At 43.8% G+C, this 26,756-nt stretch overlaps 1 protein-coding gene across 7 annotated transcripts in view; it reads left to right on the top strand.

Annotated features, from left to right (window-relative positions):
- The first annotated feature begins 324 nt into the window (after positions 1-324).
- The window catches only part of Atp6v0a1 (ATPase H+ transporting V0 subunit a1), a 54,743-nt gene continuing 28,311 nt past the window's right edge, over positions 325-26,756 (top strand). For 4 of the 7 annotated variants that reach the window (XM_028856874.2, XM_028856873.2, XM_028856871.2 and 1 more), the window contains exons 1-11: positions 325-434; positions 2,496-2,655; positions 8,693-8,771; positions 11,032-11,129; positions 11,595-11,723; positions 17,478-17,581; positions 18,107-18,233; positions 20,069-20,151; positions 21,309-21,402; positions 23,148-23,360; positions 25,794-25,944. In XM_028856874.2, the coding sequence (XP_028712707.1) occupies positions 2,539-2,655; positions 8,693-8,771; positions 11,032-11,129; positions 11,595-11,723; positions 17,478-17,581; positions 18,107-18,233; positions 20,069-20,151; positions 21,309-21,402; positions 23,148-23,360; positions 25,794-25,944 (1,195 nt within the window). In that variant the 5' untranslated portion in view covers positions 325-434; positions 2,496-2,538. The remainder of the gene's footprint in view (positions 435-2,495; positions 2,656-8,692; positions 8,772-11,031; positions 11,130-11,594; positions 11,724-17,477; positions 17,582-18,106; positions 18,234-20,068; positions 20,152-21,308; positions 21,403-23,147; positions 23,361-25,793; positions 25,945-26,756) is intronic. The other 3 variants (XM_028856876.2, XM_028856875.2, XM_028856872.2) reach the window with 1 other exon arrangement.

The following is a 26,756-nucleotide window of genomic DNA, read 5'->3' as shown; positions in this document are numbered from 1 at the left end:
AACACCCATTTCTCTCACGCCGCTTTCTTCCAGAAAAGGTTGTGAATTGGTTCCCTGGGAAACAGAGATGGCAGGTAACGTTGCTCGGAGGATAATAGAGAGAAAAGGTTCTGACAGGCTCAGAAGCCAAACACTTCAAAGAGTCACACGCCCAGCCCTGACGATTCCAAACATTCCGGGCTAGGAATCACAACGCCGGAACAAAGATGGCGTCCGCACAGCAAGACTCGCCCGAGCCCCCTGGACTCTGCACTGCGGCAGTCCGGGAGGGGCAGCATCCCATTGGTCAACTGAGATGAAGTCATCTTGGGGGCGGGACTCAGCCGTGGCGTGGGGGCGGAGCCTTGCTTGCGTACGCTCCTCGGAACTCTGCTCTGCCTGAGCCGGGGGCTTTGCTGCGGCGGCTGCGGTCGCAGCGGCGGTGCAGGCCAGAGGTGAGTGAGGGTTGTAGAAGGCGCATCCCGGAGCGGCCTTCACGGGGACACAGGGACGCACTCCGATACCTCGGCCGCTTGTCAGAAGAATTAGCAGGGGTCTTAGGTCTCTGAGAGAACTATGGGGGATTCATCCCCCTCTTCAGACACCCTTCCTGTGGGCAGAGGAACCGGAGGGGCCACTGCCCCGGGAGGACCCGGGAGGGGGAGGCGACATGATAGAGGAGATCGGATAGGCAGAGAGAGGAATCCGAGGGGATTTCTTAAAGGGTCTTAGAATTCGGGGATTTCTCCATTACCCTGGAGACAGGTTGTGCCTGGTCCAGAGAATTTCTGCCTTCTCACTGTGCAGTCCAGAAACGAAGCAGGTAAATGCTCCCTGCTTGGAAGGAGAGATTAGAAAACCCGAGCGAGATAGAATCCTCCAGGGAGGACCTTGGGTTTGGATCCCCCTCCCGCCCCCCCCCCCCACTTTTGCAGAATTATTCTTTGTTCGTGTTTCATTTCGCAACCCCCAGAAACCGCTTTTCCAAATGCGTTTTGTGTTTGGTTTCAGTGGGGGTTCGAGAGAGTCTTAGAGAGGCCTGTAATCATGAAGGAACAGGAGGAGGGCGGCAACTCATTAGAGGCTGTCATCTCTGGCAGCTCCTGGTCTATGCCGATCAGACATGATTTCATAGATTTTGAGGTTGTGGCGTCTGTCTTCGTTCAAGGTGGAGAGGACTGGTAATAGCTCCCGTGGGTGATTCAGATATGCAGTCTTAAGTCAACCCACATAATCTCTTGAGAAATCCTTGCTTTAGTAGAGTGTGTTGTCTTGCTGTCCTTGAGAACATCAAATGCAGAAAGGATTTGTTGTTCGCGGTCCTCAAAATGTCTTCCTGCCTTCCCGAAGAGCAAATCTTCTCTGAAATGTCAGTCTCACCTGTCAATCAACATGGAATATGCACGACCTTACGACATTAAGAATAATGTAGTGTATGATCTGCTGACATTAGATATTGCAGACCGTGCTGTACCTGAGCTGAACGCGAGCTTATTGAGAATAAATAATTGCAATTTCAGTACCACTGATAGCGCCAGCTGCTGACCTGAACGGAAGTCTTCCATGACTCACAGGGGAGATGGGACAGATGTAAGAGGCAGTTGTGTTGAGGATGGGGATGAGACAGAAAGATGCAGAGGTGGAAGGTTTTTCCTCCAGCTTGTTAAAAGTGCTTTGTCATTACCAACGTGTTGCTGTCATGCCTGAGTTGAAATTGAGCTGACTGCAGTGGGCTCCATTGTCTTTTAAAAATGATGTTTAGGTATTGGGATTCCTTAGGAGAGGAACACTGTTTTCCCAGGAGTTTGGAAGCTTGATCTCTTTAACCATAGCTTTAGGATAGTACTGGGGATTTTGGATGTTGGAAGTGGGTATTATCAGTCAAGGAGGAAAATCGAGGCACGTCTTTTATACAAGAGGGTAATTAAAGTCTCTTGTTGTTTCCTACTCACAAAACAAAACAAACCCAACACGAAACACAAAGAAGACCCTTTTTAGCAAGAAAATTCTGTCAAGTGTGAAAAATCAAATAGTAACAACAAAAAGCCCTGGGTTTGTTGGTGTATTCCAATAATCCCAACACTAAGGAGGTGGAGGCAGGAGGATCAGGAGTTCAAGGCCAACCTTCACTATATGCTGAGTTTGAGACAAACATAGGTTATATAAACAAAATAAAGCCAAACCTCCAGGTACTGTGAATGTCACTGTATCATATTACAGGGCTCTTTGGAGTTCCCAGCTCCTGTCCTTAGTCTGCATATATGCCTTTGTATTGTGTTGCCCCAAATACTGTCAGTCAGTCCTGATGTTAATTATAAAGGAAGTGACTCTTTGTCTAGGATCTGTAGTCTGGGATTTAATAATGACTTTTTACAGTTTCTCTTGTGCACCTTTCTGAGCCAGATAGCAAGACTTCTCACAGGGCACACAACAAAGAAAGAACCTCACCTGGGTTATTGTTTGTCTTGGTCCCGGAGGTTAATTCTCAAGTCATGTCATTTTCTCTCTTGCCTCAGACTGGAGTGAGCCACAGATACTTGCCCACTACTCTCTGCCAACATGGGGGAGCTTTTCCGGAGCGAGGAGATGACGCTGGCCCAGCTCTTTCTACAGTCAGAAGCTGCTTATTGTTGCGTCAGTGAATTGGGAGAACTTGGAAAGGTTCAGTTTCGTGATGTAAGTGGAAGCCAGACTGCTTTTTGATCACCATCGAACTGTTCTGTTTGTTATGTTTAACTGTCTTTTGTTTGCAAAGTAACATCATAGTACTGGCTTAGTATTGGTAAACTTCAAGTTGTCTTTTGTCTTTCTGGAGCTAGAAATGGTTCCAGCCAACCCTTCTATGGTTTTCACTAATTCTTCCTTGGACAGACATCCTTAGCTGGGTAGGGTGGTTCATCCCTATAATGCTATGAGCCTGAGCTACAGAGTGAGACCTTGTATAGAAGAAGGCAAAAACAACAAAAAACTCAAGACAAAAACAAACTGATCATGATGGATGGCAAATGGCCTGAGATTCCTGCACTTTGGAGGTATAGGAGTATTATGAATTCAAGGTCATCCTTGGCTATATAATAAGTTTGAGGCCAGCCTGAGCTATATGAGACCTTGTCTGGGGGAAAAAAGAAAAAAGAAAACTATTTTAAATACTCTCAAGGTGGTTGTTAGGAATGCTGGCAGAGGATGCCACACTAATCTTTTACTTTTTACTTTATTTGGGTCTCCTTAACATCACAGCCTGATATTTAAGACAACAACAAAAACTGTAGTTTTTCCATGCAGTGAGATCTAAAAGAAAGTTTTTAACAAAATCTGAGGCAGCTATATACATAGACAAAACTTATGTAGTATGTAAGTATATACTAGTAATTCACTGATTTGGACACTTGGAAAGGATCGCAAAACAAAAAAGACAGTCTAAGATTTTTTTTTTAAATATGCTCTGGGAGTTTACAATTTGAGCAAGAAGATACTGTGCATGCACATGAAAATATGGGTAGTCAGGACAGTCCCTGACTCAGCTCCTGCACTCTCAGAGTTCCACGCACTTTTCGTAGCATGCATCATGGTCGTGATTTCACATTTATCCATGGAGACAGTTGACTAGACTCCCTCTGCACAATAATATAAGCCCCGTGGAGACAAGGACATTCTCTGCTGTTACTCATGATTATATCTTTAGTGCCTGTGCAGGTTGGTTGGGATGAGCGGGTGAATTGTACCAGAGTGTTTTAATGTGCATTTTCTGTAGGTACAGTGGGTATCGTTTTGTCTGTCTGTGGACAGGGGCTTCCCTCCTCGTGAGCTGTGTTCCTTCGTCTGAATCTATGTCAGTGGGAAGCCTTGACTTTTGCTTATTGACTTGTGAGGTTTGTACAGGTTTCCCATGTATTCTAGGTGCTTTTTCCCCCCTCTCTTTCTCTCTCTTCCTCCTCCTACCTCCTACTCCCCCAACCCCACCCCACCCCCAGACACATACTTCTTTTTGTGACAAGGCCTTGCTTTGTAGCATGGACCATCCTGGAACTCACAGAAGTCCCTTCTGTCTCAGCCTCCCCAGTTCAGGGATTTCAGGTGTGCCTACTCTGCTGTTCTTGTTCTATTATTTATTTGTGTGTGTGTGTGTGTATGTGTGTGTGTGTCTGTATGTGTACTTGTTTGTGTACACTTGCATGTGCACATGTGTACATATGCCTGTAAAGAGGTCAATATCGGATATATTTCTCAGTTTCCTCCTTACTTTTGTTTTTGTTTTTTCATTTGTTTTTCCAGACAGGGTTTCTCTGTGTAGCCCTAGTTGTTCTGGATCTCACTCTGTAGCCTGGAACTCACAGAGATCCGCCTGGCTCTGCCTCCCAAGTGCTAGGATTAAAGATGTGCGCTACTGCCGCCTGGCTCCTTGCTCTATTATTAAAGATAAATTTGATCACTCAATTAAAGTGTTATTTCTTAGGTTTCTCCATTGTAAAAGTATCTTATCCCCTGTGTAATTAATAAGTAATCTGGGGTGATGCTTTTGAAAGCTGTGTGACTATCCTGTTTCCCTATTTCCCAGACTGTTTTACTTAAAAGTTTAAAAATATTTATTATTATTATTATTATTATTATTATTATTATTATTACTATATTTGAGATAGGATCTCACTATGTAGCCCTGGCTGTCCTGGGTCTCCCTATGTAGACCAAGCTGGCCTTGAACTCACAGAGATTTGACTCTACCTCTGGAGTGCTGGGATCAAAGGCGTGTACCACTATACTCAGCCTGTTTATTATTTTTTTTAATATTTTAAAGTTTAGTTTTGATTATGTATACTTGTATGTGTTTGTATGTGGCTATACACATATGAGTGCAGGTGCCTGAAAGGGCCAGATTCTGTCTGGAGCTGGAGTTACAGACCATTGTGAGCTACCATGTATGGGGGTACTGGGGAGTGCTCAATTTTATCTTATTTTATTTTTTGGTTTTTTGAGACAGTGTTTCTCTCTGTACTTTTGGTGCTTGTCCTGGATCTCGCTCTATAGACCAGGCTGGCCTTGAACTCACAGAGATCCACCTGGCTCTGCCTTCCAAGTGCTGGGATTAAAAGCGTGCACCACCACCACCACCACCACCACTGCCCAGCTGGGTACTGGGAATTGAACTCCAGTATTCTGGAAGAGCAACACCTGTTTTAACTGCTGGGCCTAAGTTTCAATAGCAAAAATATTTTTTTCTTTCCTTTATAACTTGTGTTTCTCTGTATGCATCTTGATTTCTTAACCTTTCAGTACTTGGGAGACAAAAGCAGAAGGCTGTTTTGCTCAGGGATATCCTGGGCTATATAGCAAGTTGTTCTGTTGCCTCTTTTAACTGCTATGACTGAGTGGGACACGGTGGTGCACTCCTATATCCTCACACTTGGGAGGTCGAGACAGAAGGATCAGGAGTTCAAGGTCATCCTCAGCTACATACTGAGTTCAAGGCTATCTTGGCTATGTATTAGACCTTGTCTTAAAAATTCCAACCAAGGGGCTAGAGAGAGGTTAAAAGTACTTGCTGCTGTTTGGGGGACCTGAGTTCAATTTCCAGAACCCATCTGGCTCTCCAGCTCCTTTTATTACTTTTGAGAAAGGTACTACCATACCATTTATTTATTCACTCACTCATGTATGTGTTTATTTATGTATTTATTTATTCTTGGTGCTGGAAATTGGACGTAGGTCCTCAAGAGTACTAGGCAATTGCTCTGTCTGTGAGCTACATTCCCAGTCCTTTTTATTTTGAGACAGGGTCTTACTAAATTGTCCATGCTGGTCCTAAATTTGCACTGCAGCCCTGGCTGTCTTTGAACTGAGAATCCTATTTCGGCCTCCTGAATAGCTGGGATTATAAGGCCTGTACCAAGTCCAGCTTTGTTTGTTTGTTTGAGACAGTCTTCTGTAGCCCAAGATGATCTCTAGCTTCTGATGGAGTTGAGGATAGCATTAAATTCTTAATCTTCCCAAGTGCTAGGATTACAGTTAACTATCTGGATTGTATATTAGTTTCTGTCTTAAGGTTTTTTTTGTTTTTTTTTTTTTTTTTTTTTTTTAATTTTTTCGAGACAGGGTTTCTCTGTATTGTTTTGGTGCCTGTCTTGGATCTCTGTAGACTAGGCTGGCCTCGAACTCACAGAGATCTGCCTGCCTCTGCCTCCCAAGTACTGAGATTAAAGGCGTGCACCACCACTGCCCAGCTTGTTTTAAGTTTTATTTATTAATTATTAATATTAATATTGGTGGTGGTGGTGGGGTGTGTCACACGTGCAGAGGTCAGAGGACAGCTTTTTGGAGTTGATGCTGTCCCTCTAGCTTTATGTAGGTTCCCAGGCTGCACTCAGATCACCAGGCTTGCGCTGCACCCAGGCAAGCACCTTTCCATGCTGAGCTGGCTTGCCTACCCTGCAGTAGTTGAAAACTTTATTCCCAGGCTGGAGAGATGATCCAGTGGTTGAAGCACATGCTGTTCTTCCAGAGGAGCCACGTTTGGTTCCCAGTTTCTCATCACTCCAGTCACGTGGACTCAAAACGTCTCATCTCTGTGGGTACCTACACACACGCACACACACACACACACACACAGACACACACACACTTGCATGCGCACACACTCACTCACACGCGCATACACACACACACACACACACACACACACACACACACACACACACACATTCCCAGAGTCAGCAAGATGGCTCAGCAGGTAAAGGCACTTCTTGTCAAGACTGGCACCATGAGTTTGATCCCTGGAACCCACATCTGGAAGGAGAAAATCAACTCCTGCAACTTCTCCTCTCACATCCACATGGGCACTGTGCAAACGTGCACCCACTCACCCACTTGAATACACACTCATATACACACCAAGTAAATAATGTAAAAAAAGTTTCCCTAGTAGCTCAGACTTTTTATTCTCTGACCAAGTTGCTACTTCCTCCCTACTCCTGTCTGTCTATCTGAAAATCTGTGAACTCTGACCTATCCTTTCTTCTACCCACCACACCTCCTTTCTGTCTCCCTCTCTGGAAGCCATCTCAATACTTACATGAGCTCAGCTGTCTAAAATTCTACATGTAGGAGGCTGGAGAGATGGCTCCGAGGTTAAGAATACTGGCTGCTTTTCCAGACGATCCAGGTTTGACTCCCAGCACCCACATGGCAGCTTACAACCATCTCTAATTCAGGTTCCAGAGGATCTGATTCCCTCTTGGCCTCTGAGGGCACCTTGAAAGCACATGGTACACAAACATACATATAGACACACCACCCATCTATACTCATAAAAACTTTAAAGAAAACCTTTTAATGAATAGTAAATGAAATTCTCCCTGTAGATAAGAAGCAATGTGCCTGGTGTATTTCACTTAGTATAACGTCCCATGTTATCTTCGTCCATACATCTCTTGGTAGGTTGATTCTACATAGTTGTTACTGGGAATAGCCCTGCATATTGATTTCAGTTCTTCTGTGTACCCAGAAGTGGGATTGCTGGGTTGTATGGCAGTTCTACCCACTCCCTGTTGAGATTGCATCAAGGTGTCTGTGCATGCTAGGTAAAGTAGTTTTCCAGTCGACTATATCCCTAGCTCTTGGTAGTTCTTTTTTTTTTTTTTTTTTTTTTTTTTTTTTTTTTTTTTTTTAAGGATTTTTGGTTTTGCTTTTTCCCAGGAATTACTGTTTTCCACATGACTGTACCAATCTATAATACACTAGAGTATTATACCTTTTTGTCGACATTCTCATGATTCATACCTCTCATCTTTTCAGACAAGATCTTGCTATGTAGCCCAGGCTGGCCTAGAACTTGCTTTGCTCTCCAGGTTGGCTTTGAACTTCTAATCCCCCTGTTTTGATAGAGTTGGGATCACATCATGTACCACGAAGCCTGGCTCCCATCTTTCTCATGAAAGCCGTTCTAACAGGTGTGAGGTGATACTCCCTATGGTGTGGCTTTAGTGAATCAATAAAATCAGACTGTCACCAGAAGGTGACAACCTGGGGCAGAAGAACGGGCATTTGCCTTCTGTCCCCTCTGCTTGGGGAGAGAGAGGAGCCCAGACAGAGCACCCATGACATGGCTGCCTAAGCTCCAGGTGGCGGGGAGGAAGGCGCTCACACTTCGGCTCATTTGTCTCCATCCCAGATATGTGCTGCAACAGCAAAGGCAGCTGTTAGCTTTAGCCTGGGTGGCGGGCACAAAGCCCTTTATATGACGAGTAGACAGTTTTGATTGGAGTCGCATTATACACTGGCACAAAATTAAGTTTCCATTGATGGGATGTGTTGTTTACAAAACAGGATGTTGTCGATGGATATTTCTTTTTGGTCTGCCAACTCACAAAAAAATGACACAGATTTATTATTAATTATGAAAGCTCGGCTTTAGCTTAGGCTTGTTCCTAACTAGTTCTTATAAGTTAAATTAACCCATATCTTTTAATCTACCTTCTTTTACATGGCTCCGTTACCTTTCCTCTGTACTGTTGCTGCTTCCTCCAAGTCTTGCTCTGCCTTTCTTCCTCCCAGGGCTCTCTGCCCCCAGAAATCCCGCCTAACCTCTTCCTGCCTAGCTAATGGCCATTCAGCTCTTTATTAAACCAATCACAGTGACACATCTTCACACAGTGTAAAGGAATATTCTCCAACATGACGTAGACATGTGTTTGAAGTCTGCTATTATGTTCTTGTTTTTCAGTTAAATCCAGATGTGAATGTTTTCCAGAGGAAATTTGTGAATGAAGTTAGAAGATGTGAAGAAATGGATCGAAAGCTTCGTATGTACAATCTGGTCTTGGATAACATTCCCATAGTGAACTACTAGTCTTACATGAGTCATTAGTCCTCTCAGTAGAGGATAAAACTGGACAGTAGAAGAAGGGAAGAGGGACAGGGTGATGGCTCCACACGTAGAAGCGCTTGCCATGCAAGCCTGAAGATCTGAGTTCAATCCCGGAACCTGTGTGAAGAAACAGATAAGGCTGCCAGCAGGATTCTAGGTACCAGCCAGCCTGTTGTCCCTCTGCAGTGTATTCAACAAGCAACAATAAATAAATAAAAAGAACCAGATGTGATGGTGCACATCTGAAACCTGAGCATTCCTACAGTGAGGTGGGAGGGAGAGGCTTGCAGGCCAGCTAGCCCAGAGTACAGGGGCAGCAGAAGCAAGGAGCAAGCCCCTCCTCAGCAGGATGGAAGGGGAGAGCCAACTCCCAAAAGTTGTCCTTTGACCTCCACATGAGCGCCCACACTTACACACACACACACACACACACACACACACACAAAAATAAACTTGTTAAAAGAAGGAAGGGAAAAAATCTGCAACCATGATATTAAGATGAACTTCTTGTATATAAATAGATTTTATGAGGTTTATGAGCTAGGTAGTGCTTAAAGGAAGCACTGTTCGAATGACAAGCTGAGAACACTGTGGCTATTTTTTCATTAGACTTCTTTTTTTCTCTTTTACTCTTTTTTTTTTTTTTTTTTTTTTTTTTTTTGGTTTTTCGAGACAGGGTTTCTCTGTGTAGCTTTGTGCCTTTCCTGGGACTCACTTGGTAGCCCAGGCTGGCCTCGAACTCACAGAGATCCGCCTGCCTCTGCCTCCCGAGTGCTGCGATTAAAGGTGTGCGCCACCACCGCCCGGCCCTCTTTTACTCTTTAACACTGTGTAGCTCGGGCTGACCTAGAACTCTGGGTACCTATCCCAGGCAGTGATCCTCCTGCCGTGGCTTCTGGAGTACTGTGGTTACCTGTATATGTCACTGTGATTAAATTCTTGTCAGATTTAAACAGCAGAACCATGATAATAGAAGTCTAAAAGATAGGACTCAGAATACTATCAAATTTAGATATCAACTGAGCCACCTTTTCTTCTGAGCAGTTTATGAAAAAATGGGACATTTACTAAGGCTTTACTGAAGGCTAGGGTACTAATGAGTGATTAGAAACTCCATTAATTCCCCACAACATGCCTTCAAGGTGTGGTGGCTTATGTCTTTAATCCCAGCACTCAGAGGCAGACAATTCCTGTGAGTTCCACACCAGTTTGGACTGCATAGACATTGCCTCATAAAAAAAAAGACAGGCACTACCTCATGTAAAGACTAAGAGGCCTGTGACTTCCTTGACATACGCAAGAACATAAGCCATCATAATGGAGTCAGCCTTTGAAACTAGGGCATTCTGTTTGGCTCTAAACCCATGATCTTGCCGCTCTACCAAGCCCATAGATAAAATGGACCGTATTCTTTAAAAAAAAAAAAAAGTCATCATGGAAACACTTTTCTCTTTTAGTGCTTTGGGTCCTTTTATCCTTACTTTTTGGCTTTTGATGTTTTAAAAAAAATGACCCAATTGTTTCTAAATTAAATGAATCTTTTTTTTTCTTTTCTTTTTTTCTTTCTTTCTTTCTTTCTTTTTTTTTTTTTCAGAGCTGAGGACCGAACCCAGGGCCTTGCGCTTGCTGGGCAAGTGCTCTACCACTGAGCTAAATCCCCAACCCTAAATGAATCTTTTGACTTAGAATTATTTCCATCATGTTATGTGTCAAATGCCCTGTTGATGCTGTATTCTTCTGGCGCTTTGACTGACCAAGAATACCTGCAGAGAGAGCTGTCCCACCTGAAGGAGGCAGGTCACATAGGGTGGAGAAGTGAAGCGGCTGCAAGCCAGTTTTAAACTCCGAGAAAGCTAGACCTGGCTGTGCACGCCCAGGTAGAAATGGAGAGAACTGGTAGTTCACAGTCTTCTCAAAACAACAGCAAAGGCCAGAAGAGAGAAAGGAAACAGCCGTGGACTTGACCACTCTTCTTGGGATAGCTTTAGAGAGTGTAAAGTGTGAGAAAGAAAAGTGTGGAGAGAAAAAGGTGCTGCTTTTGTTTGTCAGTTCTTTCTAGGATGAAGCTCTTTTTAGCCAGGCGTTGTGTGTGTGTGTGTGTGTGTGTGTGTGTGTGTGTGTGTGTGTGTGTGTTCTGAAATAATGAGAATCCCAGCCATATACATTACATGTGAGTGCTCTGACTATCATTTTAGGATTTGTGGAGAAAGAGATAAGAAAAGCAAACATCCCAATTATGGACACTGGTGAAAACCCAGAGGTGCCCTTCCCCCGGGACATGATCGACTTAGAGGTAAACAATTCTCAAATACCTCTCTACATAAATGCAGGTATGGCCTTCCTAAGCGGCTGGCATAGAGTCGTTCTTGTCAACCTTGTGAGCATTGCCTTTCATTGTAGATTTTTCTAGGTGTCAAACAGTATCTCCTACAGAGATAGCATATTATAATATGCCACCAAATTAATGCTTATTGGTTTACCAGTCCCTTGTTAGCCGATGACCCTCACATACTAAATGAATAGCCAGTGAGCTTTTGATGTTTCTGAGTGTCTAAACTCTCTCAAGAAACTCAGAGTGAGTATATAGGGCTTGTTTGAGCGAAATGTTTTGCTTAAAGTTGCTCTCAGAATCACAGCATTGGCTGGGTAGCTGTAACTAATACATTACCATGGCAACAGGTCTGGGTAGTAAATTCAGTCCTTTAGAGAAGCACTGGGAGCTTTGTGTGAATTAACAGCTTTCTTTTTTACACCCTAGGCCAATTTCGAGAAGATTGAAAATGAGCTGAAGGAAATCAACACAAACCAGGAAGCTCTGAAGAGAAACTTCCTGGAACTGACTGAATTAAAATTCATACTTCGCAAAACTCAGCAGTTTTTTGATGAGGTCAGACTATTGTTTCTTCTAGTACTTGAGCAGCTGTTATACCTGCACAAGTGGGCCATATTTTTATTCTGGTAGTTATTTTAATTTGCTAGTTTGGAAGCAATGCCGTCTTTGCACCGTTTTAGTTAAAAGAATGTCAGGTTGGGTTCCATTTTCCATATAGTACACAGCCAGCCATGGTTTCATATATTTTCACATCTTCTGCCAACTTTCATCTCAAGCAGGGGGATGGGGTGGGGGGAGGAATCTAAGGTTGATAGTTAGCTGAACTAGTTCTGTGACACTTCTAGTTATATGTTATAAGGTAAGTATAAGATATGAAGTTGGAGGAACAAGTGCCTGGTTGTGCACAAAATTACAGTGAAGTTTCAGTCTCCAGACCTTAGGTCATCAAGTAACTTTGTTCACCAACCCTTGGGAATTCTTCTCAGCACTTAGATCTCATGTCACTGGTTTTCCTGAGTTTTCATTGTTGTCCTATTGGTATTGGTATGATCCTAGTTTGAATTTTCCCATAGACACAGTTTATTACTTATAAGGAAAAATGTTACTAAGTTTTCGCTGGCTAAATATAAAAGTATTGAATTGCCAAGTGACAGTTTGCCAAGGAGACCCCCACCCCCTTGAAGGAGTTAGTTCAGAATTGTAGAATGCTTCCTTCTCCTAATTAACCTTGGGAAGGAACATTAGCTCCAACTTGCATCTGGTTTTTCTGATGGCCTAAAATATTGATAGTGCTCTTTGTGATAGGTATCTTTCCCAACCAAACATTAGACACTTCAGACATCACCTTAGTTACTGTGTTCCACCCATAAAGTTAGTTTCCTTTGCTTAACAAGATTTTAGATATAGTTTTGTGACATTTAACACATCAAAATACAGACTCTATGAGGCAGGGTCACAAAGGCCAGGACAGCATAAGAACTCAAAAGCATTCTCAAAAAAGCTCCATAGTCTCGGTTTAAAGCATACAATTGTGTTATATAACTCAGACTCAAGGCCAGCACTTTTTTTGAATCACATGCGACCACTATCTAGAGAAAAATCTGCTGAGGAAGTGATATATTTCTCAGTAACTATGGATTTGATTCAGACAAGTCATTTAATTTAGAATCTGGGGAGACAAGGAAATGAGAAAAGTTCATATGAATTTAGCTACCTAGTTTCCCCAAGAGTAGGATTCAGTTATAAAGTAAGAGAAATTCCCTATGAATATCTGTTTGTTGAGAAATTTGAGCCTGATCACTTTAGAAGATGGGAGACAATGAGATCAACTCTCTCCAAGTGTTTAGGATCCTAGCCACAGGCAAAACCACAAACGCCATATGATTCCACTGAATGTGAGATCCCAGGAAGCTCACTGCCTGCATATCAATGTATTCTTACCTGTTAATTCCTGGAGTGCATAATGAGCACTTACTCTTTGTGAGGTCCAGGTTGTGAAAGATCCAGTCCCTTCATTCAAAGGCTACGTCATTTGGTTGTATCAGGGAAACCCCTGATCATAGAGCTCCATATGCTCACAGATTTGTACTTTCCTAAATGCGTCCAAGCTGCCCTGGTGTATCCTTCCTGGCTTCACAGTCAAAGCTCAGCTACTTTTAGATTCATTTGAAGCTTCATTTACTATTTATGCTGCCTTTATATGGGGGACAGGAGCTATAGCCTGGGCTAGCCTTGAATTTGAGATTTTCCTGATTGCCAACTCAAGGCCAACCTAAGCTATGTAGTGAAATCTCCTCCCCTCCCAATGCCCCCAAAAGAGTTCAGTAAAAATAAGATGAACCGCCGGGCGGTGGTGGCGCACGCCTTTAATCCCAGCACTCGGGAGGCAGAGCCAGGCGGATCTCTGTGAGTTCGAGGCCAGCCTGGGCTACCAAGTGAGCTCCAGGAAAGGCGCTAAGCTACGCAGTGAAACCCTGTCTTGAAAAACCAAAAAAAAAAAAAAAAAAGATGAACCATTTAGTACATTAGGAGTGGGGTGTGATGGTGCATGCCTCTAACCCCAGCATTTGAGAGATGGAGGCAAGAGGACCAAGAATTCAAGGCAAGCCTTGGATTCATAGAGGGTTTGAGTCCAGACTGAACTATGTAAGACCCTCTCTCAAAAAAAAAAAAAAAGAAAGAAAGAAAGAAAGAAAGAAAGAAAGAAAGAAAGAAAGAAAGAAAAAGAAAAACAGACAGAAACGAAAGACTATAAATGGAATTTTATTTTTGTTTTATGGTTATTAAGTCCAAACATTAAGTGCCAGTCTTGGAAAGAGATTCCCAGTCTTTATGACCTCCATGCCCTATCCATGGTGGGTCGTTCTCTCTTTCTTATGCAAAGCTGCCCCAGCCCCAATCTCCCAGATGCTTTGGGCGGAAAGCCTTGGCTGTGAGAGCTTCTCCACTGCTCTTTCCATCAATCTCCTTCATTTCAAGCACGGCACGGCAGGGCAGTGTGGAAACCCCACGGTGCCTTTTCTCAGCACTTGCAGCCAGCACCTGGCCCGTTCTTGCCGCTGTCCATAGTCTCAGTCAGGTCCCTTTCCATAGACCTTGCCCTGCTGCCAAATGGCAATTGCAGATGACATTGCCCCGACCAGGGACAAAGCCTCACTGAGTGATCGCACTGTGCGTGCAGGGGGCACATTTAAGCAACACAGAAAGGTGAGCAAACCTGGGACCTTAGATGTTGGAAATTCAGCTCGTAATGAGATTTCGCTTCGCGTTTGAAATTGTAGTGTTTGTAAATGGCACCAAACACCGCCAACTGCAAACCTCTCCTCTTTTCTTATAATTTGCTGAATTTAATCAATAACTCATAGTAATCGGTCAAAAAATGGCAAAATCAGAAATGATCTTTTCTTATTGATGATAATAATTGGCAGGGTGTGTAGAAAGGGAAGAGTAAACAAATATTGAATATTCTTATGATTTAAGATGATTGTCAATTCAATGTAGCCATTTCTTACCCAGAGCATTTAAAATGATTTATTAATGATTATCCTTTTCTAGTCTTCTTGCTTATGAAGAACTGTAAGAGCTGGAGAGGTTTCTCTGCATCTTTTACCATAAGCATCATAAGATATGAGAACGTAAAGAAGACTGGGAAAGTAATGGTTAATGGCATGCAGATCCCCGCCTCCCTCCCCTCTGCGTTTTTCAGCCATCTGCTTTCTTTCTTTTTCTTTTCCATCTGCCATCTCCTGTGGGTGAATACCTCAAGTATGTCACTTCTTTCTTACTGTAGCTAGACAGTTAAATATTTAGTAGCTGATGTAGCCTGACTGGATGTGCTGCTCATATTGAAATGCTGAAGTTCCAGTCAGCACCTTGCTCTTCAGAAGGTGTGGTTTTCAGTGTTCTCAGTGGGGAAAGGGGCAACTCAGAGGGAATAATGGCTGTTTTAGAGAACTTGGCAGTATTATTGTTGCTAGAGAAGTGTGCTCCTGGGCTGGAAAGGTAGTTCAGTGATTAAGACCACTTCTAGAGGACCAGGGTTCAATTCCCAGCACCCACATGGTAGCTCATAACTGTCTGTAACTCCAGTTCCAGGGGACCTGGCACCCTAACACAGACATGCATATAGGCAAATTAATGCATATAAAATAAATAAATCTTAAGGAAACACACACACAGAGAGAACGGAGGTCTCCTGTGATCAGGTTTTGGTTTTAGTTTTTTTTTTGGTTTTAGGTTTTGTTTTGGTTTTTTCATAAGGTCCCTTAGTTCTGGTTACTGTGGTTTCCATTTCATTTAGAATTTTTTGACTTTCCTATCTAAGTCTTGGTGTTCTTAAGTGTGAAGTAGTGAAATTAGTATTTAGAATTTGATCTTTCTGTTTAACTTTAATTCTTTACATTGTTTTTTGTTTTTTTAAATCTCAGCCCCAGATTATCATCTTTGGACAGTGCGATCTAAGTCCGGTCTGCCGTTCTTGTTGGCTGTCCCCTTTGAGAGCGCACAAGCCCTCACGGACTCAAGTGTTCATGGCTTAAGTAAGAGCCAGGCTCTGAGACCACATAAGGCAGCAGGAGAGTCTTGTGGGGAACAGTCAATTATATTAATTTTGCCCATGGGCAACCCAAGAACCATTGGAATGTTGTAATTTGAATATTCAGATTGCTTTCAGCCAGCTGATTTGTTTCTAGGCTGAAAGAATCCTTTTCTATCCATGTGACAGCAAGTAGTAACCAGTGTCCCCATTATCTCATCTTAAACGTTTGGAATCACATGACAATATTCCTATGCCCTGTGTGCTTAAAACAACAAAAAACAAAACAAAACAAGCAGGCCTGACCCTAGCTTCCCAAAACAATTGCTTTCACTTTTTTGCCCTTCAGTGTTCTCTGGCTTACACTGTTTCCCCTTTGTTTGTTATATGTATGGTCCATGGTTTTACCATATAAGGTAAACATGCCTTTGTTCCCCCTCATAATTTAATTGACAGGATTAAGGTGAAATTGGAATTTGGAATGAAAATGAAAGGGAATTTCTCCTGGTGTTTTGTTTTGTTTTTGATCAGGAGGATTGTTCTGGCTTCTTCTAGTCTTTGGTCAGACATGAGTGTGTGGATATTACAGCTGGGTAGATTAGGCAGCAGAGAGGCTGATCATGTTTTAGGGCAGCTTCTCCATTCTGATGAGACTAGGTGGTAAAGGGAGAGAGGTGAGGAAATAGCAGACCACTGTGGGACCCTTCACCTTCACTTCATTGTATAAACTGTCCTAGTGGAAGTCATTTTAAATCTAACCAACTAAGCAAGGCCAGGAGCTCTAGCTTGTGAAGCTGTGGCCTGTTATTTACTTAATTCTTGTTCTCTGCTATAAAGTCTACACAAACTTTTCAGTATTCCTAGATTCCTAGTCAGAAAATACAATCTTTCGATGTTTTCACTTTTTCTTGCCTTTATAAATGCAACAGAGACCCAGGTCTGCCCAGCTCCTGTACTTCTTCCTTTTTGTTTTTGTTTGTTTTGTTTTTGAGACAGGGTTTCTCTATGTAGTCCTGGAATTCACTTTGTAGACCAGGCTGGCCTCTAACTTACAGAGATCCTCCTGCCTCTGCCTCCTAAGTGCTGGGATTAAAGGAGTGTGCCACCACGATGCTGAGATTCTGATCCCTACAAAGAGACTCTTTAAATCCCAAGCTTTGGGGTATTTTATTATGTGTGGCCATGCTGACAGTACTCGTGTTTTGAATTTACCAAAGGCTGGAGATGCCCTTTCTAGCTCCAGGTCACTCCCCTGAGATGGTGTCCACCTCCTGTGTGCTTGCACAGCAGCCTTCTTGGTGGCAGTCTGGAAATGAAGAAGTCACAATAGCCGCAGAGCTGTTTGGGATTTGTTTTTTTTTTTGTTGGTTGGTTGGTTTGCTTTCCTCTCAAAAAGGAGAACTTGTCAGCTTCCTGCCCAGGTGTATTTAGGAAAGCATTAAAGAAAAAATGACTTCCACCAAGTAACAGATTTATACATGTCACCATCACTTCATGGTTTTCTTCTGTTCCTTATTTCTAAAACCATTTCCCCAGATGCTCTTCTGGGGAAGTTTTGCTTTCTTTAGCCCGTGTTATTCCTTTGTTCTCCCTCCTTATTACTCTTTCTTCTTTTGTGGGTATGCTCTATCTTTCGGTGTTTTGGGTTTGTTTTTGTTTTTCCTCTTTTTCTTTTTTTTCTTTTCATCTTTATTTTCTGAACCCATCTCCTGGTTCCTCGTTCCCTGCATGCCACTAACTATTTTCATTAGATATTAATTGATTTGTGAATTCAGGCTGAATTGCATCATCAGCAGATGGCGGATCCAGACCTGTTGGAAGAATCGTCATCACTCTTGGAGCCAAATGAGATGGGAAGAGGCACGCCTTTAAGACTTGGGTAGGTAGCACTTCGGCCTTGGTGGGTTTGTGTTCCTCTTTGCTGTTCAAAAGAGCAGTACATGGCACCAAATATAGTCCCACTCCTCAGGAGGCAAAAGCAGGAAGATCATACATTTGAGACCAGCCTGGGCCACATAGTGAGGTCCTGTCTTAGACCATGGGCTGGAGACATAGATCAGTGGTAGAAGACTTGCCTGACATGTCAAGGCCTGGAGTTTCATCTTGGGTGGGGGTGAGGGGAACATGAATCCAGGGAATGATTTGCTGTCAGGAGCTACTTTATTCTGAACCTCTGAGAACTGCTCCTAGATTTGTCTGGACTCAGTTCCTGGATTGTCTCTCAACCCTGTCTCTGTTGAGTCCAGAAACGAGGTCAGGAATGATAGAGTGGCAGCCAGCCCCCTTGACACCACAGCACGAAGTCTCATGTGCAGTGTATAATCTTTCCCCTTTTCCTCTCACTCTCCTGCTCGGTCTTAAATCTCCCAGCCTGGAGTTCCCAACCTGACTCTTCTCCCCACAGCTTCGTGGCTGGTGTGATTAATCGGGAGCGGATCCCTACCTTTGAGCGCATGCTTTGGCGAGTGTGCCGAGGGAATGTGTTCCTGAGACAGGCTGAGATCGAGAACCCGCTGGAGGATCCTGTAACTGTAAGACAAGGAGATTGTGTCTGGTGGAGTAGGTCTCTAAAGTGAGCCCGGAGCAGTAGCACAGCATGGTGCCATCCAAGGAGCCCTTGCTGGGCCAGAGACTTGAGGGCTCACTCCCTTTTCTCTAACTGAGACATATCCCTCCATGTAGACATGCCATGCGCATATTTTCAAACTTTACCCGTGCAGGTTTTATTTATTTTTGTTTGTTTTCCTCAATTATTCTAAATTTTAGCTTTATATATTTCTTATTATTAATCTGGGCTGAAAGAAAAATACCCTTTTATGGAAACTAACAAAATTAAGATACCTCATTCCAAATTCGGTAATAGTATGTATAAAAAGATAGATTTCCTAAACCTTAATATTTATAAGCTGATGAGAATTTTTACTTGTCAAGAGTTTATTATATGCCTGTTTATTGGTAAGATGAGGAACTTAATTTAAGCATAGAGACATGCAAGGTGAGAGTGATCTTGTCCACCCAGCTCTTTCAAAAGTAGGAATAGTCTAATGTCTTGGCATTTGACACAGTGAAACAGAGTTCATAGCAACATCTGCATGGCATGGGGTGCTGATCTCAGGGACCTCAGAAAAGGTCAGACGTCAGCACGTCACTCTTGCCTTAGTATTATTTAGAAGCCTGCAGTTAGCTTGCCTTATAAATGTCTTAAGGTAGTAGTACTTTTTGTCCTAAGAGAAACTCAACTTGGGAATTTTCAGCTTTGGTGAGTAGCGCTCTGTGGCTTTTACGCCCCTCACTAAGTAGGAACATGGTGACTGTGTGAATGCTTAGACCCTAGGGCAAAGTTTTCCAGGCTGCCTTAGGTTATGGAAACATTGCAATCTGTGGTCGTGCCTAATATGGAGCCCTTCTCAGGGGTGTTCAGTCAAGTTTCCTCTCCAAAGCAGAAAGATTACTTTATCAGCAAATCCAGGAAGGCGGGTTATGATATCTCTACAGAGCAGCAGCACCAAGAATGGGCCCCAGTTTAGCCAGGAGAGTTAGGAATTAAGTGTCTTAAAATCTAACTTTTCTCCTTCTTTGTCTTGTGTAGCCTTCTGAAACTGTTTTCTTTTATAAAAGCAGTACACACTATATGTGAGGCATTGTAGGCAGCCTGAGGGGTCTTGGTCAATAGCTCATCCGCATGTTTTGTTTTATTTTCTGATTTTTTTCCTTGCTGTCCTTGTACTCGAGGTGTGAGCTTGGTATTCAATGTTGTCTGTCTTCCTTGTTGCATAAATTCTAAGTTAGTCTGATCCTTGAGATTCAACACTGCTGTTCCTGCTAGTGACTGAGTTCCTTGTGTCCGGCCAACTCTTTATCTGGTTCTGTCCCAGCCCGGGAACAGACAGGCTTCCTTCTGTCTCCCTTCCTCTGTACCTTTGGTCGTCCTGGACAGACAAGAGTCAAGGAGAACTGGACAAACAAGCCCCACTGTGCTGAGCTGCCCTTCAGCTTCTCTGTCAGGCCGCCCATTGTGTCTGAAAACAGGAAGATGTTTGTGGATCTGGGGTTAGAGGGCAGATAGTCTCAAAATGATGCTTAGGAAATGGAGTAAGGGTAACGTACAGAAGGGTAACGTACAGGAGGCCATGTCCTTAAAGGAATCATTCTGATGCCACCCAGCTTTAGGTGTTCTAGAACTTTTCAGCTAGACCTGTAAGCTCAGCATTCAGGAGCCTGAGGCTAGGACTGCTGTGAGTTCAAGGCCAGTCTAGGCCACACAGTGAATGCCAGGCTAGTCTGAGCTACAGCGTAAGACTGTCTCAAAGGAAGTCCTCACCCATAATGAGAGTTCTGAACTCTTGATTTTTCTTCTGGGGCCTAGGGCGACTACGTGCACAAGTCTGTATTCATCATTTTTTTCCAAGGCGATCAGCTGAAAAACAGGGTGAAGAAAATCTGTGAAGGGTAAGGAACTCCGGGCCTCCAACCAAGAGGCATGCCTGTGCTGCCTGCTTACGGCTCGGAAAAGCGACACCCAGATCCTTGCTCTGCTTCCCACAGTGAGCGCGCTGCTTACTGATGCTAGAAATGCTTTAAACCATCAGAAGTAGCTCAGGTTTTTCTTTATTTCTTTTTCAAGTATCAGAACCTCAGCTTGGGGACTGGGGAGATAGCTCAGAGGATAAAGTGCCTACCACACCAGCATACGGACTGGAGTGGGATCCCCAGAACCCACATGAGTGCCAGGTCGGCGTGGCAGCCACCTGTAATCCCAGCATTCGGGAAGCCGGGACAGGATCCCTGGAGCACTCTGGCTAGTTAGGCTCACTGCATGGGCGTACTCTGGAATCAAGAGACCCTGCCTCAATGACTAAGATGGAGAGCAATCCAGGAAGACTCCTCGTGTCAACTTTGGGTCTCCAGGACTTGCACACACATGTACATATATACACATGCACACCACATGCATATACTCATACCCCCACCCAAAAGAACCAGCCAAACCCACAATTCCTTTATTTAAGGACAGTGGGTTTAAATGCCAGCATAGTACCATAGGTACTGTATATAAACTTTATGGAATTCTGTGTTATGGACAGAAATTTTGCCATGCCATATTTCTCTAATAATGTATAAAATAGTTTTTTAAATTAATTTTTAAAATTCTTTGGTAAATATTTATTTTGTGTTTATGAGTGTTTTGTCTGTATGTATGTGTATGCACACATGCATGCCTGGGGCCCTTGGAAGCCAGAAGAGTGTTGGATCCCTAGAACTGGAATTACATCAGTTGTGACCCACCACATGGGTGGTGGGAACTGAACCTGGGTCCTCTGAAAGAGAAGCAGGTGCTCATAACTGCCGAGCAATCTCTCCAGCCCCTTATTATTTTTTAATCTCAAAACGATTTCAAAGCTACCGAGAACGTGAAGACTGTTGGGCGTTGCTGTCTGTAGGCCATTTGACATACGTGATTAGTGTTGACTGGCACAACAGCCTGGCCTGGTTGTGTTTTGATCCTACTGACCTACCACTAGTAAGTTAGGATTACTTTCTGAAGTGGTTTAAATAGAATATACTGCGAAACTTCAGTGTTCCTAAGGCTGTTCCCATCCCTCCAGGTTCCGAGCCTCCCTCTATCCCTGTCCTGAGACCCCACAGGAGAGGAAAGAAATGGCTTCCGGAGTCAATACCAGGATCGATGATCTCCAAATGGTACATGGGGACCGTGGGAATTGGACTTTGTGAACTACCATAGCAGTGAGCCGCTTGGCTCTAGGACTCCTTGACAGTCTGTTAAAGCACCTGCAGCAGTTGAGGATTCCAAAAAAAGAAATGTGTGTGGGTAGTAAGTCCCCCTGGGAACTGGCAAAGGTCTCAGGCTAGGACTCTTAAAAATAGCATTAGCTGTCCTCCAACGAGGAAGGAATGCTATGCATCTGGAATCCTTATGCCTAAGAGCAGCCCGTTCCCCTCCGCTTCCTAAATCTGAGATTTTTTTTTTGCAATAATACATTTTTTTAAAAGTATGCTGAGTTAAGAAAAAGAAAAATCAAACAATCCAGAAGTACATGTAGAGTCAATTCTGCCCTCACACACCCTACTTCTGGTAACCACTTTCAACAGCATGACGTAGTTTCTGGTTACCTTTGATCTTAACCACATGGTTGGCCAAAGAGCCCAGAGCTGACTCCTGAACCCAGTAAGAGACTGTTAGATTTTTATTATCTTACAATCTGAAAGTCATGCACACTGTTGTCCTAACAGGGTTCTAAGGGAAGAGTTGTGATTTATGAGTATTTGGAAGGAAAAGGTGACCAGGGAGGCTTGTTCCTTTTGGTTTTTTGTTTTGTTTTTCAAGACAGGGTGTCTTTGTGTAACCCTGGCTGTCCTGGAACTCACGCTGTAGACCAGGCTGGCCTTGAACTCACAGAGATCCACCTGCCTCTGCCTCCCCAGTGCTGGGATTAAAGACGTGCGCCACCATGCCCAACTGCTTGTTACTTTTTGGAAGAAAGAGTGGAGTAGTTTTTTTGCCTTCCTCAAAATGTTAGTGAGCGCACCTCGTCCCGAGGCAGTTCTTTGTAGCAGTGATATTGTCACAGAGCAGATATGTGAGGGCTCCATTTCAATTCCTTTCTCATTTTCCCTCCAGCTCCCACTGCAGATGACCCGCCAGCTTGAAATTTTGCTGGCTCCTTTGAGATACTCATTTTCCTTCTTTTTTTAATTTTTGGTGGTGTTGCTAGGAATTGAACCTTGGGTCTTATGCATGCAGGCAGATTCTTGTACTACTGAGCTATATTCTCAGCTCCAGAACTCAAATTTCTTGAGCTGGAGACATAATTCAGTGGTAGCATGCTTGGATAGCATGTACCAGGCTCTGAGTCCCATCTCTAGCACTATAAGAACTCACACATCTTGTAATTTGACTGACCCCCACCACCCTAAACCCACAAACCCCCAAATAATACATCTTGCTGAGGAAGAATAAGGCTGTTTTCTGGCAACCCTTTTTAGAAAGTGATGCTATGCCGGGCGGTGGTGGCGCACGCCTTTAATCCCAGCACTCGGGAGGCAGAGGCAGGCGGATCTTTGTGAGTTCGAGGCCATCCTGGGCTACCAAGTGAGTTCCAGGAAAGGCGCAAAGCTACACAGAGAAACCCTGTCTCGAAAAGACAAAAAAAAAAAAAAAAAAAAAAAGAAAGTGATGCCATAACCGAGCATGGTGGTGCAAGACTTTAATCCCAGCACTTGGGAGGCAGAGGCAGGTGGATCTCTGTGAGTTCGAGACCAGCCTGGTCTACAGATCGAGTTCCAGGACAGCCAGGACTACACAGAGAAACCCTGCCTCAAAAGGGGAGGGGGGGGGAAGCAAGCGATACCACTTTGCCATCCTATCCTATGAAGGAAGACTTGTGTTAGAAAGATCCCTCCCCTATTTCCTCTTCTCCCGAAAGGTTCTAAATCAAACAGAGGACCACCGCCAGAGGGTTCTGCAGGCAGCTGCTAAGAACATCCGGGTCTGGTTCATCAAGGTGCGGAAGATGAAGGCTATCTACCATACCCTGAACCTGTGCAACATAGACGTGACCCAGAAGTGCCTGATTGCAGAAGTCTGGTGCCCTGTCACTGACCTTGACTCCATCCAGTTTGCACTTAGAAGAGGCACGGTGAGTCCTTAGCGAGAATGAATCTGGTGGGCAGGAGAAGAGCCTCCTCTTAACCAACTTTATATTAATGACATTTTTGCTTTCAGAGTTCTTAGTGTGTTCTTATACCCTGAGAGTACGCTGTCTGTTTCCTGGAGGACCGACCTTATTTTACAGAGGGGGAACTGCCACTCAGTAGTGTGAAGGGATTTGGTCATGGCCCTGACTCCTTAGGGTAGACCATGCCAGAGCATCAGCTTCCTGACTCACTCTCTGATCAGCTGCTTCTGCTTGATAGTTAGAGCAGCCATTTTCTAAGACACTGACCTAAGCCAGGGAAGGGTATATATATATATATATATATATATATATATATATATATATATATATATGTGTGTGTGTGTGTGTGTGTGTGTGTGTGTGTGTGTGTGTGTGTATGTATGTATATGTGTATATGTATAATGTGTATATGTATATATGTATATATGTGTGTGTACATACACAGAGGTGTACAAGCTATGCCTGAAGTACCTTACAGTTTATTAGGCTAGGCAGACATACAAGTGGGAGATGTATGTAGAGGAAGGGTGGAGCTTTTCTAAGTAATGTGACCAGAAAAAAGCTTCAAGAAAAAGTGGAGTTTGGCTCAATAGTAGAACATTTGCCTAGCATGTGTGAGGCCCTGGGTTCAGTCCTTATAGCTGCAAACAAATAAACCAACAATGGAAAGGTGACTTGTGACCAGGGACTTGAGTCGGTTTGATGGTCAGATGAGCAGAACACCTTTATGGACAGGCTCGGGAGGCAGCTGACCTGGGAGACTGCTTGCCTTGTATGCATGAAGCCCTGGTATTTTCATTTGTGTATTTTGTTTTTGAGACAGGGTTCTCTGTGTAGTCCTTGCTGTCTTGGAACTCTAGACCAGTCAGGCCTCGAACTCAGACATCTGCCTGCCTCTGCCTCTTGGGTGCTGGGATTAAGATGTATGCCATTACTTCTGACTGTAAGGCCCTGATTTAATCCACAGCTCTGCATAAGCCAGATATGATAGCATATCCTTGTAATTCCAGCACTTGGGAAGTCACAGCAAGGGGATCAGGAGTTCAAGGTCATCCGTGGCTGTATAGTAAGTGAGGCCAGCCTGGGCTACACGAGACCTTGTCTCAACAAACAAAACCTTACAAAACAAAAGGAAAACACACAGATAAAGGCTGGAAGTACAGCTCAGTAGTGCATGATGTTAGGCAAGAACAGGGTGTATAACGGTTTCGTTGAGATAGAGTGAAGTCCCGTTAGGAATGATTTTATCAAAGGTTACAGGGTTGAAAACTTATTCTGGGAGGTTAGAAAGGCAGTGGGTTATGTAGCTGTGATTAAAGCAGGTTTGAAAATATGTTCAGCAGAGAAATCCCGAGAGTGCGTGGCCAGTCACGAGGCCACAGTGATCATAGAGTTGTCACTGATGAGGGCTGACGGCAGGACTTGAGAAAACATGATGAATTTGTGAGGCATTCTGGAGTACATGTCCTCATTTTTTAATGAAGCACAGAAACAAGAACTAAAAATGTTTCTGAGGCACCAGGCTATGTGTACCTGAGGATTAACATTCCTGGAAATCAGAGCCCAGCAGGAGGAACTTCTTAGCGGGAAGGACGGCAGGTCGAGCTGCAGTCACACTGAGGCCCTGAACAGAAATCTATGAGGAAATATCAAGCAGACATTGGAGCTAAACTAAAGAAATCCGAGAGTTAGCCAGAGTGGAGGCACTGAGACCTCAGAGGAGAGCCTAGAGAGAGAAAGGAGTGCCCGGAGCCCTGCAGTGTTACTGGGTGGGCAGAGGCAGAGCTGGTGTCTGCCCAGTCACTTCATGGGTATCTTAGCTGAGACGCAGGCCTGAGGGAATGAAGAGTGGGTGGGAAAGAGAGGCCGAGTTGTTTTGCTTTCTCTGGTCTTGAACTCTTGAATTACGTGATCGGTCCTCCTCAGCCTCCTGAGTGTGCCACTGCCGGGCTTCAAGTTTTTTCACCCTAATAATATACTTCCTAAGACTTAATTAGAGCCCACTTATTTATTTATTTCTTTTGCCTGCAGATATCCAGTCTGTTTGCTTTGTTTTTTCCTGTTTTCAGTTGCTGAAGCCATTTCTCACTGCGTATGTAGCCCAGGCTGGCCGTGACTCCCAATCCTCCTGCCTCTGCCTCCTGGAGCACCAGGGATCCCAGGCATGCGCTGCTGTGCCTGCCTCCAAGACTTAATTGAAACCTTCTGTTGTCAATGTTAGATCTAGCCCAGTTTTTCCAGACTGAGAAAGACAAAAAATAATCTTGATTTTTGTTAGTTTAATTGAAATGTAGGAGATACAAGTTTTAGGTGGACGGTTTGAATTGTGGTACATATGCACACCTGCGTAGCCACAAGGACACCTCATTTTGACTCGTTGCGGATGTTTCCTAGGAACACAGCGGTTCTACTGTCCCCTCCATCCTGAACAGGATGCAGACCAACCAGACTCCCCCAACGTACAACAAAACCAACAAGTTCACACACGGCTTCCAGAACATAGTAGATGCTTATGGGATTGGGACTTACCGAGAGATAAACCCAGGTAAAAACATTTGCTCTTCTTCCTAGCAGGTGTCCTCAGCCTACAGGCTTCAGGTGCCCCAGGATAGCTATGAGGGCAGCCCAGCACAAAGTCACAAACTTACTTAATGTTTGGAGGGTTTTTGTTTTGTTTTGTTTTACAATTTTTTGTTAACTTAATTGTGTAGTTCTCTAATACAGTTTGTAAATGACAGCATTGTGTCACAGTGTCAAAAGGTTGGGCATGCCTACTTTGTATGATTCTTTTAATATTTTAAATTTTTTTTTAGTTGTTGTTTTGTTTTGAGACAAGGTCTCATCATATATCTCTGGATGGTCTGGAACTTGCTTTGTAAACCAGGTTGGCTTCCAACTCAAGAGATCTGCCTGCATCTGCCTCCTAGGCTAGGATTAAAGGTCATATATCACCATATTTCACTCTTTTCTTTTTGTTGGTTTTTTTTTTGTTTGTTTTGTTTTGGTTTTTGGTTTTTTGGTTTTTCAAGACAAGGTTACTCTGTGTAGCCCGGGCTGTCCTGGATCTCACTCTGTAGATCAGGCTGGCCTCAAACTCACAGAGGTCTGCCTGCCTCTGCCTCCTGAGTGCTGGGATTAAAGGCGTGCGCCACCACTGTCTTGCTAATAGTTCTGTTGGACAGCTGCTTTAGAGATGTCCAGATCCCAGCTAGTGTGCAATTCCTGCAAAACGTGCCCATTAGATATAAGCAGATCCGTCACTGAATAATGTTCACTAAGAACTTCTTATTGGGTTCTTGTCTGCGTCCTCAGAGTTACCAAATACTTGGCCTCTCAAAATAGCAATACAAATGTTCA

This window comes from Peromyscus leucopus, chromosome 8b (assembly GCF_004664715.2).
Source record: "Peromyscus leucopus breed LL Stock chromosome 8b, UCI_PerLeu_2.1, whole genome shotgun sequence".
Taxonomy (NCBI): Eukaryota; Metazoa; Chordata; class Mammalia; order Rodentia; family Cricetidae; genus Peromyscus; species Peromyscus leucopus.
The sequence above is the reverse complement of the archived record's forward strand: the minus strand, read 5'-3'. Positions and strand labels throughout refer to the sequence as shown.